This window comes from Protopterus annectens, chromosome 2.part0 (genome assembly GCF_019279795.1).
Source record: "Protopterus annectens isolate FY-2018-M chromosome 2.part0, PAN1.0, whole genome shotgun sequence".
NCBI classification, from domain to species: domain Eukaryota; kingdom Metazoa; phylum Chordata; order Ceratodontiformes; family Protopteridae; genus Protopterus; species Protopterus annectens.
The window spans coordinates 56,137,013-56,155,284 of NC_056728.1; the positions used below are offsets into that span (position 1 = coordinate 56,137,013).

General features: G+C 35.9%; 1 protein-coding gene across 1 annotated transcript in view; it reads left to right on the top strand.

The window, feature by feature from the left end:
- Positions 1-18,272, top strand: part of LOC122792954 (integrin beta-2-like) — a 1,413,174-nt gene that overhangs the window by 597,380 nt on the left and 797,522 nt on the right. Inside the window, exon 5 of the mRNA XM_044060545.1 lies at positions 8,454-8,624. Coding sequence (XP_043916480.1) covers positions 8,454-8,624 — 171 coding nt within the window. The remainder of the gene's footprint in view (positions 1-8,453; positions 8,625-18,272) is intronic.

Genomic DNA, 18,272 nt, shown 5'->3' on the forward strand with positions numbered 1-18,272 from the left:
ATTTTATTCGTCACTATAGATGTCCGCAATTTGTTCTCTGTAATACCTCACCAGGTGGGTTTAGTTTGGTTGGAAGAACAATTGTGTGCCTCAGGTATATATGAACAGGAACAAATTAATGTGTTTGTCAGACTCATGGAACTTGTCCTTTGTAACAACTTTATATATTTTGAAGGACATTATTTTAAGCAAAATAAACAGTATGTCATGAATAGTGAGTTTAAATCATACATTAAGTTATATTTACGTTTCCTGGATGATATTTTTATAGTATGGACAGGTGACAAATTAATGCTGGATGCCTTTTTACAGTATATCAACAATACAGTGTGGTTTTTACAGTTTACACATGACTTTAATGACAAGCAAATTAATTATTTGGATATCACTTTAGAGTATGATATTTTAGAAGGTGTTATTCATTCCAATATATATAGAAAACCTACGTTTTCCAATTCGTACTTGCATAATAACAGTTGTCACCCTAGCCATCAAAAGAAGGCCATTATTAAAGGGCAGATGGTTAGGGCAGTACGTATGACAAGTAGGTTAACAGATCTAGTGAGAGAATTGGATTTTATTGTATCATTATTCTTAAATAGAGGATATTCAGAAAAGTTATGTATGGAAGTTAGAGCAGAGATGTTAGATAAAAGGAATAACGGTGTCATGCAAGCAATTTTATTGTCAGAAATAGATAAGTTTGGTTATAACTGTTATGGGGAGCCTACAGTGAACTTGATTAATGAGTCGATTTTATTTACTGTCATCTATAACAGGGACATAGAGGTCATCCAGAGGTTTATTTTGAATAACTGGGAGGTTTTCCAAAATAATAATGAGTGTAGTAGGATTTTTAGTAATAAACTTAAATTTGTTTACAAAAAGGACAGGTCATTTAAGGATATTTTTGAAAGAAGTTCCTATGCTCGAGAACATCTCACCAACAGGATAAAGGGTAATTTTCAGTGTGGCAGATGTTCTACCTGTTGTTACATTTACACCACAGATAAGAGGTTATCAGTCAATTCTTGCATCATTAACATTTTAGGACATTTCGACTGTCACACTAGGAATGTGGTCTATCTCACGAAATGTCAAGAGTGTAAGGTATTCTATGTGGGAAAAACCTGCAGAAAATTTAGAGATAGAATCAAGGAGCATCTTTTGGACATAAAACACAAAAAATCTGTTAATGCATTAGCAAGACATGTGATTGAATTTGAAAATCACAATTTTAAGTTCTGTATTATCCAGCAACTTAACATTGACCCACAAGGTAGGATTACACAATACCATTTGGATTTGTGCGAACTTAGATGGCAATTACGTTTAAATGCTCACAATTATCCAGGAATTAATGAATTCACATCAATAAAACCTTGCCTTAGGCTTAGACATATTGAGGGCTGACACAAATTGTTTATATTGTTTAACATTTTTTAACATTTTTTTATATTTTAATTCCACTATTATGACATATAGAACATGTACATAACATATTATATTAGTATTGTTAGTTATATTAATTATTATTGGAATTATATTACCTTTCTACATTAATTAAATATATTAAATATACATAAATTAATGATTGTAATTTTTAACATTAATTTTTATATACATATATATATATTTAACTAGGTAACAGGTTTCTAAATACATATTCATATACATGGGGCCAGTACCAAAGTGGATTTACATACATAGTGTATATACAGTATTGTTTTTATGTTATTTATATTAGAAGGGTCTATGATTGCAACAATATTTTTTAATATAGTATATATTTTTTGTATTAGATTAACTCATGTATTAGAGGCATATTAAATGTATTAACTAATTGTTTTATTTCAATTTATTGTGGAATTTAATTATCTGTTAATTGAATGCACTATATATACGGCTATGCCAATCTGAGGAAGTCATTGTCTTGACGAAACCTAGGTTATTGGTGAGCCTGTTGTGCAGTTGTTTCGAATAAACTTGGTGGCTGAACTACGTTCTTGGTGGCATTCTCTACACTTGTCCCCCGATGTCCTTGATAATCATGCTTCTTCAGAAGGCAGCCCATTACAGAGTGACTGCCATCCTCATTGCTCTGTTCTGGCCTTGAATGGTTTGGTTCCCCTTTCTTTGGCCTCATCTTTTTTACCTGCCTTAGATTTTGATTTCTCATCCTGCAGGATTGCTGCTCCCAAACCTTTGTTCCCTTGAGCTGACCTAATAGTTTCTCCAATTCCAGTGATGGCCAGGAATCCCAAGTTCCCAGTGAGACTTATTCACATACTTTTTTTATCCCAAATACCCTCTACCTAGAAGGCTTACGCTAGTAAATGGAGGTGCTTTTCTATATGGGCTTCTGCCAAGGCCTTGGATCCCTTTTCAACACCTTTAGAAGCCATTCTCAACAATTTGGCTGATCTTTTTCATTCTGGTCTTAGATATTTGACTATTAAGGTACAACTGGCCCCCATTTCTAACTTTCATGTTGGCAGGGATAATACTCTGGTGGCACTGAAACCTTCTAAGGTCTTCTTGTGGGGCTTTTTGCCATGTCCACCTGTCAAATACCTGGTGCCTCCTTGGAGCCTTCCTCTACTGTTGCAAGTCCTTTCTAGACCTCCCTTTGAACCTTCAGCTATGGTATAATTAAAATTTTTGTCATGGAAAACTCTCTTCTTGGGGCTGTCACATCAGCCAGAAGGGTCTTGGAATTTCAAGCTTTATCTTATACTGCCTTACTTGATTTTTCTTCAAGACAGAGTCACCTTAATGGCTAACCTGTCCTTTCTGCCCAAGGTTGCGTCTAAATCAAACTGAAACCAACCCATTAATTTGTCAGTTTTCTTTCCAAATTACAGTAGCAAGGGAAAACATTTGCTTCATTGCTTGGATGTTCATAGACAGCTTACATGCTATCTGAACAGAACCAGCTGTTTCAGAAATGTGAATAAATGTTTGTGCCTTTTTCTAAGGTAAGACATGGCAAGCCTGTTTCCAAAGTGACCTTACCAAGATGATTTTCTGAATGTATTTCTTTTGCATGCTTCTTGAAAGGAATAACTTTACCTGTGAAGCCTAACGGTCATTCCACAAGGGTGGTGGCTACCTCAGCTGGGTTTTTCTTGCAGGCTTCTGTTGATGAGATGTGTGCTGCAGCTACTTGGTCCAATACTCATACCTTTATGTCCCATTACAAGCTGGCTGGGCAGTCTAGATCTAGAGCTTCTTTTGGTTGCATCATTTTGCAAAGAGATCTCTCTTAGTGCCTTCGTGGTGTTTTTCTGCCTTGGGATTCTCTCCCACAGCCTGAGACCAGATACGAAAGTTATGCATTTACCATTATGATAGATCTGTGTTGCCTTTATCCATCCATCTCAACCATCCCTCCCTCTGTGCTCCCTCCAAATTGTCATTTCTTTAGTGAGTGCTTCCAAATGGGCTTGGTGGTCAGACCTCAAAGCATCACAAGAGGATCTATTTAAACAGTCCTCTCTTCATAGACCCCTTCTTTCTCCATCTGATTCTGATTTCTGATGGTTCAGAGATTTCTCCACACGACAAACTCGATCTCAGGAGGGGGGTGCAACAGTATGGGTTTATGGGTAGAGGAGGCAGAGTTCTGAGTCTGGAGATTCTGAATATGGCGGCTTCAGATATGAGTCAGGTTCAATAACCCACAGGTTGAGATGAACAGTTTTGTGCTCATGCTTGCTTATTATTTTTAACGTTTTGTTTCTTATTTGCTATTTACATGGTTTATACAATAAAGTTTGTTGAGTTAAAAAAGAAAAAGATGAGACGATGTTTGATACACCCTGTCCCCAAACAAATAAAACTGACTGCCAAGAAACAGACAGTACACATTGGGACAACAACCTAGCAACACTGTTACCCATCACCCTTAGTGTTCCCCAAGGGTCCATATTGGGTCCCCTATTGTTTTCCATATTTACCAACATCCTCCACACCTCCACCAATGATGCTTCAATAATTCAGTATGCAGATGATTCCACACTACTCTGCACAGCAGACTCTATGAATCAACTGCTTACAGTCACCCAGAAAGCTTTTCATTCTGTGGAATCTTGGCTTGTCAGCCATAAATTACTCTTCAGTCCTAAGAAAACAAAACTGCTATTATTCACTTCATCCCATACTGCCATTTTAACAAATTCCTTTAGTATAGTCTCCAGGAACGGGACCTTTATTACCCCTGACTCACATACAAAATTATTGGGAGTAACCCTTGACAATAATTTGAAATTTGATATCCATATTAACCAAACCATTAAAAACACTCACAAAAAACTAGGCAGCCTTTATAGGAATAAACCCTTCTTACCCCCTCAGCTAGACTTGCAATAGTACATACACACCTTCTCTCCACACTTACATATGCCTCTCCTATAGTAACCAACATCTCCAAAACAGAATTACGCAAGCTATCCACATGTTACCATCAAATGGCAAAATTTGCAACAGGGTCTACACACAGTACCCATCACTGCAAGACCTCAGGTCTCTAGGATGGCTAGAATTCTCCCACCTCCTGACCTATAATCAAGTAATACTTGCCCATAAACTCCTTCATGACCCAGACAAAATGCCAGCATTCACAAACCTGCTTCGACCTCACTGCAGTTCAAGAAATCTCCGCTCTAGTGACAAATTCCAAGTCAAAGTCACCAAATCTAATAACTCAGCAGGTGGCTCTCTCTATTCCAACTATATTGCTAGGATTTGGAACTCTCTTCCTACCATCATTACCTCTAAAAACACTCTACCCTCCTTCAAGAAAATTATAAAAGACCACTTCAATCTAAACTGGTTATGTCCCTGCTCTGCACCGGGTGAAAATTATCCTCCTCATCTCACTTTTACCACTTTCCCAATTAACTCCATATCTAACCTCTATTAGGAAAGGCCTACTCTATCTAGCCATAGCTGTTTCTATAGAATCTACAGTTCTTACCTCCACCCATTTCTTCTCATATTCTCATCTGCTATCAATGTCTAGACCCTATGTTGCATAAATAGACTGTATATAAAGTTTATCTGTATGTAGAATATAATTTAGTAAATTCTTAGATGTTTTCTTAGGCCTCATTCTATTGAACATATTACAAGTATCTTTAAACATATAATTATTATGTTTAAACTGTTTTCATATTGTATGTCAGAGCTTTTCTCCCCGGGCTTCCACTGAAAATGGACATGTGCCCAGTCAGACTATCCTGGTCAACAAATGTAAAATAAAATAAATAAAGTAAAAAAAAGTTGTTAGCCTTAATACCTTTAAGGTACCTGTTTCCTGAGGATGTGCAGCAAGTAGTAATGGAGGCAAGAAAGCCTGCTACTAGAAAATTATGTATATGTAAATGAAAAATGTTTTCTAGCTGGTACCAACAAAACATTCAGCACTCATTCAGGGCTAGTGTTTAAATTGTTTTACAGTACTTGTGTGCGTTATTATCCTGTGGCCTATCTTACTCTATCAAGGTTCATGTGTCAGCCATTTCAAATGTCTTCCCATGGATCCTTCTCTTTCAATGCAGTCTTAAGTGAAATTTTTTGGAAGGGGTGCTACATAAGAAGTCTCCCAGAAAACTGGTGACTCTTCCTTGGAATCTTAATTATGTATTAGAGAAGCTAACACTTGCACCATTTGAACCACCTCATCTGGCTTTCCTGAGGTTCTTAACATAGAAAACTGTTGTTCTGATTATTCTGACCTCTGAAAGAAGAGCATCTGAGTGGCAAGCTCTTATGGTGGTTTGACCTTATCTCATCTTTCACAGAGTCAGGATTTATTTAAGAACTAATCATTTTGTGCCTAAAATGGTATCTGAATTTACTTTAAGCTAATCCATCCATCTCCCTGTGCTCCTGTGTCCTTTCTTGAACTCAAAAATGAGGGAGAAAGGATACTTCATACCTTGGATATCCTCAGGCAACTCAGGTACTATTTTGACAGAAAAAAAATCTTTGAGAACGTCTAATTAGTTGTTCATTTCTTGTGAAGGTAAGAAGGAACAGCATGTGTCAAGTGTCAAGACTGATTCCAAATGGTTGTCCATTCACACCACATAAGAAGTATTCTAGGCAAGGTCAAGGCTCATTCTATCAGGGTCTTGCCTTTATCTATTACTTTTTGGAAAGGACTGGATTCAATAAGCATCAACTTGGTTCTCTGTGCATACTTCTACAACGTACTACATACCAGATTTATTTCCAGGTCTAGTTTGGATTTTGCTAGGACCATTTTCCAGGAGCTCCCAAACCCTCCCCCTTTCACCTTCCAGATATTCTAAGCTATAGTAATCAAACCATATAGCTTAAGCTACTGTAGCAATATTCAATATGAAGAACATTGCATAGTTGTGTAAATAAACGTTCTATAGTAATAGGTGTTTGAATGATCATCACTGCAGTAGCCTCTCCCACCCTCCAGCCCCTTTGTTTTTTGTGTGTTTTTTATTCCACAGTATGGACATGTAGATTTTTCTTTTCCTAGCAATGTCCTTTCAGGGCTTAGCCTCTCTCTCTCTCTCAGATGGCATAAAAGCTGTGTAGGGCTTGGCATCCAAACCTGTCATTTTAGTCAGTTCAGCTTGAGACTGCTAATGGATTGGGTGTGTGGAAGATACCCTGAAGCTTTGGAAGCTAGGCAGCTATTATATCCTGTGCAGCCTACTGCAGCAGTGAGCATTCAAACATCTAATGTTATGGTAAGTTTACTTACACAACTGTACTTTTTTTTTCTTAGTGTAATTTTGCAAAGGAGTTTTGAAAAGAATGCATCTGCAGTACTGAGAAACTGAAATAGTAATTTTAGATTTGCAATGTGGGAAATAAGGTATGGTGCAATGAAGTAATGGAACTCTCTTTGTACATGGTGGGATGAGTTAAAGAAAGTGTAAACTGCTGACGTCCAAGGCAGTAGGGTTTTGGGGTGAGAGGAGTGTGAAGCTGACCTAGGGCAGCAGCCAGTCAGTGTACACATGTATACTGTCAGTCTAGTCTAGTCCTGCCCTGTCTTGACTGCACCTGGAAAGACAATGAGCATACAATAATATTTTACAGTAATACTTATACTATGACAAGCACACCAAATAACGATTAATGAGTTGTACAAATGTGTTAATGGAGACATCACAAAAAGGTGTGCAATAGCCCATATTGTTTAAAGAGCTGAACTCCACAGAGCAGCAGGTTAAAATGTTAAGCTGCTAAAAGTACTAGTATCTGAATTGCGGAAAGTTACACCTCACAAGATATTTAAAAACCTGGAGAGTGGAGTATGGCCAGATATGCTATGTCAGAGACCTCAAGCTCTTTGTACAGTCCATAATAGTGTGATTCCTTAGAAGGGTACTTTATTTACAAAACAAATACCAAATAGATTTATGGTATGCTCTGTGGCTACAATAAATATTTGGCAAGCTATTGTCTGCATAAATATATACCTTGGGGATGGTCAAGCACATTGTGCAGAGTAGCAATGCATCATACATGAAAGGGTCAAGTGGACAAAAATAGCCACGGATAGTCTTCTGCAAAATTACAATAAAGGATAGAATTAAGTCTGCAAAAAAGGCACAGAAGTAAAAAGAACAACTGTAGAATGAAATGTTGACACCATGATATGTCTGATGTATAAACTGAAGACACCTGATAATACTGTTCATTAGAACCAGTTAAGATGACACAGACAAGGAATAATGTTTATTCTAGGCTAAGGGAAAAAGAATGACAGAAGCAAAGAACCAGTGCTAACTAGTGAGGGGTTAAATATAACTTAAGTTTTAGAAATCAATAATGGACAGACAAGGAGGCATTGCAGAAGAAATTACCTTGAAGTGTGTAGCAGGAAACAAGATAAGTGCACAGGGATGTAAAGCCTTTCTTGGTATTTTTAATAGCCATTAGAGCAAAGAACTAATCCTCAGCTGGATGACAGTCCATCATAAGAGCACCCCTTGACACACACACACACACACACACACACACACACACACACACACACACACACACACACACACACACACACACACCTTTAAACAATTTTAGTTTAGCACCATTTCACATACTGGCATGGCTTTGGTAAGTGGAAGGAACTGGAGAAACCTGCCAAACAACATAGGGACACAGGAGGAACATCAAAACATTGCATTGTTAGCTGGGAACTGAACCATGAGGCATCAATGCTAACATGCTAACTACTACAATGATACAGGTGTATGTGTATTTTTGTGTGAAGTATTATGTTTTTAGTTTGGGGTACTTGACTGAATGACATCTAGGTAAATTCTGTTCATCCTCAATGAGTTTGGCAAGTAACTATAGTCTGAAGTTCTTGTGCCTAATCACAGTAAATCTGATTTGTTATTTATAACATATAGGTTCATAAGTTCATATGCATTAATCAATGCGTTTTTTTACTCTAGGTCAGCCAGAAAATATTACAGTTACATTCAGACATGCTCAGGGATTCCCTATCGATTTGTACTACCTTATGGACTTGTCATTTTCCATGCATGATGATTTGGACAACCTTAAAGGTTTGGGACAGAAAATACTAGAAGCTTTAAAGGACATTACTGATGCTGCACAAATAGGTAAAAAGCAAATATTTGTATATATTTTATTAATGGTAAAAGTTCAGCATGTAATATTAATTATGCATAATGTAAAATGAGTACATTACATATTTATATACATATTTTCATAACCAACCATTTATTTTAATATTCCTATCTAGGAATATAGAAAAGAAAATGGAAGGTAAACTATAAAAGAAAAGTGCAAGAAATAAATAATATGTGATTGTAGAATGCCTAAGTGAGATGGAGAGGGGGTAGATGTCAATATGTAGACAGAAGTAAAACCAGTGTGCATATAAGTCAAAAGTTGGAAATGCACATTCAACAAAGCTGTTGTGTATAATAGGTGGCAACAATAACTTCTTATCATAATGGCTATGCTGTCTTTATTATTTTGGAATGTAAATGACCTTATTAGTATAGGCAAAAAGAAAAAAGTAGTGAATTGTATTAGTAAATACAGAGTGGCAATGCTTCAGGAGACACATTTCAAAAGAAATGAACATGTGAATTTGATAAAGAAAGGATTTCAGGATGGATATTCAGCAGAATGTCTGGATAAAGGAAAGGGGAACAATTTTACTAATTGCTAAAGGAGCTCCCATAATGATAGAAGAGGGAGGGGAGATAATAATGGCAGAGTTGAGGTAGTAAGGGGCTACTGGCAAGGGAGGAGGATTACACTGGCATTTATTTATATTCCACCAAAAACTGGTAGTATGGAGATTAAAAAAAATTTTGGGAAAAAATCAGCTTTCAGAAGGGAATATTACTTATAGGTGGGACTGGAACTTGATTTGCAGCAATGCAGTTGTTTCCAGGGGACTTAGAAGAGAAAACATAAAAGAGGGTATATTTCTAAAGACATTTATGAAAATATTTGGTATGGAAGACATGAATTCAGTATGAGAGAATTTATATTATTCCCCAAGGTACAATAACTGGACTAGACTAAATAGACAATTATATTTCACAGGAATATGTGCAATTAATTGAAATCCTCAACACACATGCAATAACTATTTCAAATCATGCACAATAAAACTAAGATAAAAATGCAGGGTAATAAAGTGAAAATATGACACTGGCACTTTCCCACCTACCTGATTAAAAAGAGAAGAATTTAAGGAATGGGTAGTGAAAATTGTTTAATGGTTATTAGAGAAAATAAAAATATCTTCAGATGTTATAGCTAGTGAGTGGGATAAAATGAAAATGGAGGAGGGTAGAAATAAAAGAAAAGGGCTGACAAAGGATAAAGTATTGCAGAATGAGGAGAATATCGCAGAACAAGAGGAGGTATGACTGCAGCGTGCAAAAGAGAAAATACAGGAGTATCAGGATAATATGTATATCTTTAGAAAGATTGCTGTTAAGCAACTGTTTGTATTAATAACTCCAGAGCACAAAATATTTTAGCACAACAACAGGCAACAGGAAGTAAAAAGGATTATTGACAAACTTAGGGAGGCTATAATAAGAAAAATAACCACAGATCTTGTAGTGGTATTGGAGATAATTCAGAGATTTTATGAAAATTTGTATAAAATAGAGAAATTTAGAAATCAAGAAAGTGCCCAAATGGAAATATTCATGGAAAACTCAAGTATGCCAACATTAGAGGTAGATGAGACTGAACAACTAACAGTTAATATAGGAGGAGATGATACAAATGGTGATGTATAATCAATCTGTTTGAAAGTTTCCAGGAACAGATGGTATTCTTGTCAAAGTTTGAAAGTTACGAAGGAAGAAAGTGATAAAGATTTGGAAGGCTTTATTTAACAGTATTTTAAAAGGGGGAAGCACCAACATCTTGGAAGAAAGCTGTGGTGACTGTAATGCCTAAAGACATTATAGACACATCAGTACTGCCTTAATATAGTTCCATTTCAGTTTTAAACTGTGATTATGAAGTGTTTATGTCTATACTAGCTAAACAAATGTCAGGGTGTGGCCAAAACTGGTAAATATAGATCAACATGGTTTTGTGAAGGGGAGGCAAACATTTGACAACAGCACATTTTCAAGCAGAATGTAATAAAATGTCTCTGCTGTTGATGAATCTTAATGTAGTTAAAGCATTTGACAGAATAAGCTTGGATTGGAAAGAAAGCCCAGCCCCAGGACTGCAGTGTGTATTCTCTGTGTGCTCTTAAGCAAAATTGTACTTGGTGCAGAGGGCTGCATCTGAAAATACTGTGTGTGCCTATTTTTCTCACAGTGAACATTCCCCACCAGTGGCAGTGGTTAGGATTGAGGTCCCTTGATCACTGGTCCAGAATAGGGATGTCACAGAAGTATTTAAGAGTATGGATTTAAAAGGCTTCTGCTATGGCAGCTAAGGATATGTGCGAAGACACCAAACAAAAATAATACAAAAATTGAGAAAATGGAAACTCTTATTTATAGATATGGATATTAAGATGGAAGCAGTGAAAAATATTTTAGATCCTTTAGTCTTGTATATGGATCAGGCATACTTTTATCAACCTGAGGAGACACTGTGGACAATAACTGATAAAGAACTGAATGAATTTATCTGGGAGGGAAAGAGGGCAACAGTTAAGTGAGATAAGTTGATCCTTTCAATACAACAAGGTAGCTTAGGTTTATTTGGTTTGAAGGGACATTTTAGATCTACAGAGTTAAGGCTTAAATACATAACACAAGCAGAAGGTTACAATTCAAAGTGGAAAGGGATGATGATGATAAGCAAGGACAAGTTCAAGAAATAGAGGGAAAATGGGATTTGGGGTGCTTATCCTTAAGAAGAAGAATAACAACCACCCAGAATATTATATTTATAAAATAACAGAAAGTATTCTAAGAAGAAGGCCAGTACAAGAATGTAGAAAGGAGATTCTGCCTATAGGAATGGCTGCAATTATGGGTATGGAGCAAAGGCAAGAGAAGGCTGGAATTTACTGGAGAAAGCTGGCAAAGGAACTGAGATATTGCGAGAACATAACTCAAGCAGGAAAGGTAATAGAGTGGGATGAGGCCAAGAACATATCTGGATTGCTGGCTAGAGACTTCCTTCCCTACCAGGGCTTGATCTCAAAGTACGAGCAAAGAGAAAGGGATAGGGGAATTGTAAGTTGAAGATCTGCTCTGGTAGAGTTTTTAGTTGAATCTAGGGCCAAAGCAGCTGTTAAACAGGGATAATTAGTAGGGCATATAAAATATTGCATGATAACTATAACAATCAATTAGAGGTTAGAAAAGCTTGGGAAGAGAGACTGGATAAGCAATTGACAAGAAAACAATGGGAAGACATCTGTATGGTTTACAAATATGCAACCGAGTCCAGAAGGTTTAGGATCTTTGCTTGAAAGTGTTTGCACAGGTATTGTACACAACAAGCAGATTTCAAAGAAGTTTTCTTTAGGAAGACAGCAAATGGTGGTATGATGGGAAAAAAAACAGGTAACTGGGAACATACGTTTTGGGAGTGTAATGAGTTGGCATATTTTAAAAATTCTCTACGGAGTACTCTATCAGAAATATTGAATGAGCAAATGGTTGAAAGTAAGGAAATTATTATTTTCAGGTGGGACACAAGATCTGAATTCCTTAGACATACTATGGCCTTATTAAGTTGAATTCTGTTGAATGCCAAAAATGTAATTACTAGAAAATGGAAATCAAAGTCTACACCAACTGTATTTGAGGTATTGAATATTATAAATGAGGTAAAAAAACTGGAAGAGGGGGGGTCTTTGAAAACAGAAGGAGCAAATTACATAGAAGTAAATGGAAACTGTGGGAACACTATATGCAAAATAATGTTGAGGAGGAGTGAGGCTTAAGGAAAGGCAGGAATTCAGCAATTTTTTTGTTGTACTGGACTGATGATAGTACCAAAGAAAATATATGTGATGCATATTGCATTTAAATGTTTCTTAAAAACAGATAAAATTAATGCCACAGAGGGTCCAGAAATGGTTCAGATAGATTAAAATAACCTGAAAAATAAAATCTTAAAACATTGAGTGCTTTCATCTCATAAAAGAGACTTTATCAACAAGAGTAGAGTAGATGTCATTGGCAGTTTGGTAATTAATTAAAGTTATATTTTCTTTAAAGGGCCAGAATTAAACTCAAGATGCACAGTGACTGAAATCCTATTTGCAAAAGTACAAGTACATAATCTTTGCTAAACATTAAAACAGTACACTAAAAATAGCAAAATAATATTCACATACAAAAACATAAATTATAATTTGTTGTTTTTTTTTTTTTAACTTAGAACAGGTGCAATAGAGACACAATTGTTTAACCTAGGGGAAAAGGTAGCCGTCAGTGAAATTCACGTACTTTTAAGAAATTTTTCCAATCCCCCTGCTCTGGGATCCAGTGTAATATTTTCCAGTATACCAAAGAAAATTTTGCTAAATCCATTACATTAGATAGAATGTCTATACAAGGCACTACTTTCATTTTTGTTGACGATGTTATATGTATGTTCGCAAATGCGTATCCTGAGGGCACGCTCAGTTTAGTTTTGCCAACATAAAATACTGTACATCCTGCCCAAATCACAAGGTAGACCACCCTTTGGCAGTACAATTACCATCATGAAAAATTATCTTAGTTTTCATAATATTTCCTAACACCACAATCTAATTCCTTGTGATATGTGCATTGTTTGCTATGTCCACATTTTGTAGTGCCTTTGGAGGTCTTGGAAAAGGACACCTGTTTGTTCTCCATCAGTTTCTTGAAGTTAGAAATGAATACAGGCTCTGGCCCCACTGATAAAAATAATTCAGGATTAGTTTTATAAACACCAGTTTTTTGATAAGTGCTGGAAAGTAATCCAAGCAGGGTAGACAGTCTGTTTCCAGTCGAAAATCCCTAACTAAGTACACAGACAAGCAATCCAAGTAAAATAACAATAACAGAGTAACAGTTTCCTCACAAGCTTTCTAACTATATATATACTTTTTATCAGCAAGGGAGGGGTTTATTGTGCTGTAAAACAAAGTGTTATTGGTATACATGTTAAATTTACATCCCTTCCCCATCAGTGTGACATTCTAGCTGGTCCTGCCCTACTTGGTAGCTGTCATAATAATATAACCCTTATGTACTTTAAATAAAATTAATAATGATGTGGTACCCCTTACTTAACCAGATTATTAAGTCTGTGATTTTATCCAAGACAATACACTACATGGCTAGAAATATAGAAACCTTAGACCATTTGGCAATCTACAAATATATATAAATGTATACATATATACTTTCCAATCAAAAAATACATTGTAAAAATCACCCACTATACTTGTTTATTGGGTTGTTTGAGACTTTGGGGATACCACGGAGATTACTTGTTTTTTTTTGTAATTAATTAATTAATTAAAATCATATTTCCTTTAAAGGGCCAGAATAAAAGTCAAGATGCACAGTGACTGAAATCCTATATGAAAAAGTGCAAGTATATAATCTTTGCTAAACGTTAAAAGAGCACACCAAAAATACCAAAATAATATTCCCATACAAAAACATAAATTATATATATATATTTTTTAATTTAGAACAGGTGCACTAGAAACACAATTGTTCAACCCAGGAGAAAAGGTAGCTCCCAATCTAAGCCGTCAGTGCAATTCACGTACTTTTAATTCTGTATAATATTTCAAATTATATATGTTTTATTATTTTTTTTATTTAGGATGAGTTTAAGTTTGCTACTTCTACTACCATTATCTGATCTGATTAATGTACAGTGATTAACTAGATATATATGGATTGAAAATCTTCCACACAGAGAAATTTCTTACACTGTTTAATTAATTAATTACCTAATCACCAATGAAATCTACTTTAATTTTGTATTTAATGGCTCTGTATCGGGACATATTTATTCTGATGAAGTCTCTTTTATGAGAACAAATCACTCAATGTTTTAAGATTTTATTTTTTAAGTTGTTTCAATAAATTTATCAAAACCATTTCTGGACCCTCCGTCCATTGATTTTATCTATTTTCAAGTTTATTTGGTTGACCTACACCATTTGCCATATCACAGAGGGTTTCCACAGTGGGGGTTGGTACATCAGGGTACATCTCTAATCCCGTTGCTGTTCATACTGGTGATGGACTTCATTAGCAAACATGTCAGAGGGGAGAGAGCAGCAAAGTTACTGTATACAGATGATATGGCATTACAGGGCAGACTCTGAGCAAGAACTTCAGCAAAGGATAGCAGAATGGAATGCAAATCTGAATGTGTGTGATATGAACCTAAATACAGATAAGACAATTGTAATGGCAACAAATGGGGGAAGCAGAAGAAGCTGAGAATTGAAATAAAATGCAAAATAGTGGAACAGGTTAACAACTTCAAGTACCTGAGAGGGGTGGTTGATGAGAAGGAAGTCTGAATGAGGATGTCAAAGCTAGAGTCAGAGGGGCTGCAGCCAACTGGCACAGAGTGACAGGAGTGGTATATGATAGAAGAATGTTAAAGAAGCTGAAAAGCAAGGTGTAAAAAACAGTTGTGCGACCAGTACTGCTGTGTGGTACAGAAACCTGGGCAGTAAAGGCACAGCAGTTGAGGAAGCTAGAGGTAATGGAGATGAAGAGCCTAAGGTGGGTGGTAGGATGTACACTGTGGGACAGAAAAAGAAATGAGGATATCAGAACAGAAGCTAAAGTAGCTCCAATTGCAGAAAGGGTCAAACAAAACATATATGTGCAGAAAAGCAGAAGAAAAAACTAGTGAAGATGCTTTGGTACAGAATGAAGAAGGCAAGAGGAAATAAGGGCATCCAGCAAAGAAGCAGGTGGACTGTGTGAGAGAAGACCTGTGACAGTCAGGCATGAGTGCTGAAAATGGAAGAGAGTGTCACTGAATAGAAAGCAGGATGCCAACAGTTGACACAACATCCTGACTCCGTGTAAAAAAATGGGAAAAAATGGGGGTTGGTGATGATAAGGATGAGAAGAAGTGGATAATAATTAATAATGAGTTGAAGGAGTTTATCTGGGATGGGAAGAGTGCAAGGATTAAGTGGGATAAGTTGATCCTTCTAGTAGAACAAAGTTGTTTAGGATTAACTAATTTGAAGGGATATTTTAGAGCTACACCATTAAGGCTTATATACATAATATAAGCAGAAAGTTATAATTCAAAGAGGAATGGGATGATGATGAAATTGGGGAAATTCAAGAAATAAGGAGAGAGTGGAATTTTGGATGTAGATCCCTAAGCAGAATAATAACAGCCATACAGAATATTGTATTCAAAAATTAGCAGAAAGTATTCTAAGAAGTAATCCAACACGAGAATGGAGAAAGGAAATTTTGCTGATAAGGATGACTGCAGGAAGGGAAACAGAGAAAGTGGAAGAGGGAGCTAGAATGTACTGGAGACAATTGGCAAAGGATCCAAGGTATTGGGAACAAGTAACTAGAGAGGGAAAGGTAATAGAATGGGATGAGGCCAAGAAAACATTTGTACTGCACTCTAGAGATTGCTATCCGTACCAGGGATTGATATCAGAGAACAGGCAAAGAGACAGAGATGGGGGAGTCCTAAATGCAAGACCTGCTTTGGCAGAGTTTTAGTTAAATCTAGAACTGAAGTTGCTGCTAAAAAAGGATAATTAGTATCATATGAAATATTGCATGATAATTGTAAGAATCAATCGGAGGAGGTTAGAAAAGATTGGGAAGAGAAACTGGATAAGCAGTTTACAAGGGAACAATAGGAGGACATACATATGGCTACCAAGTTTGCAAGAATGAATAGATTTTTGCTTGGAAGTGTTTGCATAGATATTTTTATACCCCAATCAGACTCCAAAGACTTTTTCCCCGGTTAAATGGCAAATGTTAAAGATGTGATAGGGAAGAAGGAGGTAACTGAGAACATAATGTTGGGAATGTAATGAGTTGGCGGATTTTAAAAATTCCCTAGTTATGGAATTATTCTCTTTAGCTAGGACACAAGATCTGAATTTCCTAAACACAGTAAGGCATTGTTAAATTTAATTCTAGTGACTACCAAAAAGCAGTTACTAGGAAATGGAATTCAAAGTCTAAACCAACTGTATTTGAAGTTTTAAATGCTGTAACAGACATAAAAGAACTTGAAGTGGGATCTTTAGAAAAGGGAAGGACCAAATTACATAGAAATAAATGGAAATTGTAGGAACAGTACATGCAGAATAACATTCTGGAGGAGGAGTGATGTTTAAGGGAAGGCAGGAATTAAGCAATTTATGTAATGTCGGACTGATGATAGTTATAAAACAAGATCATATGTGATGTATAATGTATGTAACTGGAAATATGTTAATATCGTTTATTTTATTTTAAATAAATATATATTTGCCTATATCTTAAATAATAATTTAATAATGGTGTTAAAAAAGTGTAATAAGTGTGATGAAAAACTGATGTAAAATTACACAGAACATAGTCAGATTCCTTTTCCACTATTTACACTAAGATATGATATTGTCTCTTCCATCCATTCCCCAATGGATGGGTCTTTGTATCCAAATTGGATCCAACTTTGGCCACTGTCAAGCTTCAAATCCACTGCTGAGGCTTCTCATCTTGTCTATAATCCCCTTACAGACAAGATACCTCAGATCACATTTGTCACCAAATTCTACAGAAGTGGTCCTTGGTGCTTAGGCAGTTTTCTGGGAGATAAGTCAAAGTCTTATTATTTGTCCTTCTTCTTGTTAGGAGTTCTTCTTTCTTTTCCTCACCAGATATATTAAAAAAAAACTTTTTATATTTAGCTAGTAGTTTTGTTTGGGTTTTTCCTGTCTGTTGGATTTCTATTGGTACTTTTTTATTGAGTCTCTCTCTATCTCTCTCTCTTGCTCTTTCTCTATGACTCAATAGTAGTTTTTTTTTCTTGTTGGGTGCTAGTGGGAGTGTTATCTTGTGTAGTCAAATGGCTAAATGAACAAAGGCACAGCTGTTCCAGCTATAATTTACAAAAACTTTTATTTCACAAACCACAGAAGGTAGAATTCACACAAATAACGCTGCTACAGTTGTCTTATACGTTTTCGTCAGCTAACTTCATCAGAATGAAGTAACCACATCAATTCCTCCCTATATATACATATGTAATTTAATTTGATCCAATCAAGTCTTCCAACCCATTAAATACACTTAATTGAATGTGTAATGTCAAACAGCATAAAAAACATGCTTCTAACTATAAAATTTCAAGTGTTGCTAAAATCATGACCAATAAATAATACATATAATATGATAAGTACAAATAAAACTTATAAATAAGTTATATAAGTAATATATACAAATGTTAAAAATTTATATATATAACTTAAAAAGATTTGTATAAACTCCTGAATTATAATGAATGTGAGTTTTGGATTTTAAAGGGGCTTCTGCCTGAGAAAGTACACATTCTCACTCCGCTCTCCAAGAAACAAGCTGACTATGTTAGGAGTGAAAAAAAAACAAAAGAAATAGAAAAAGAGAAAGAAAAATCTAAAGTCTCGAACAAAGGGTCTCCAGACCACTCTCCTTCCTTGATCTGGCTCTGGCTCTGAAATTGTCAAAAACCAATGACCTGGTCCAGGTACTGGAACCAATGAAGGCAAACCAATCCTCATCAGATGTGGTATTCTGCCTCTTTTGGAGCTTGATTTTCCCCGGATTTGT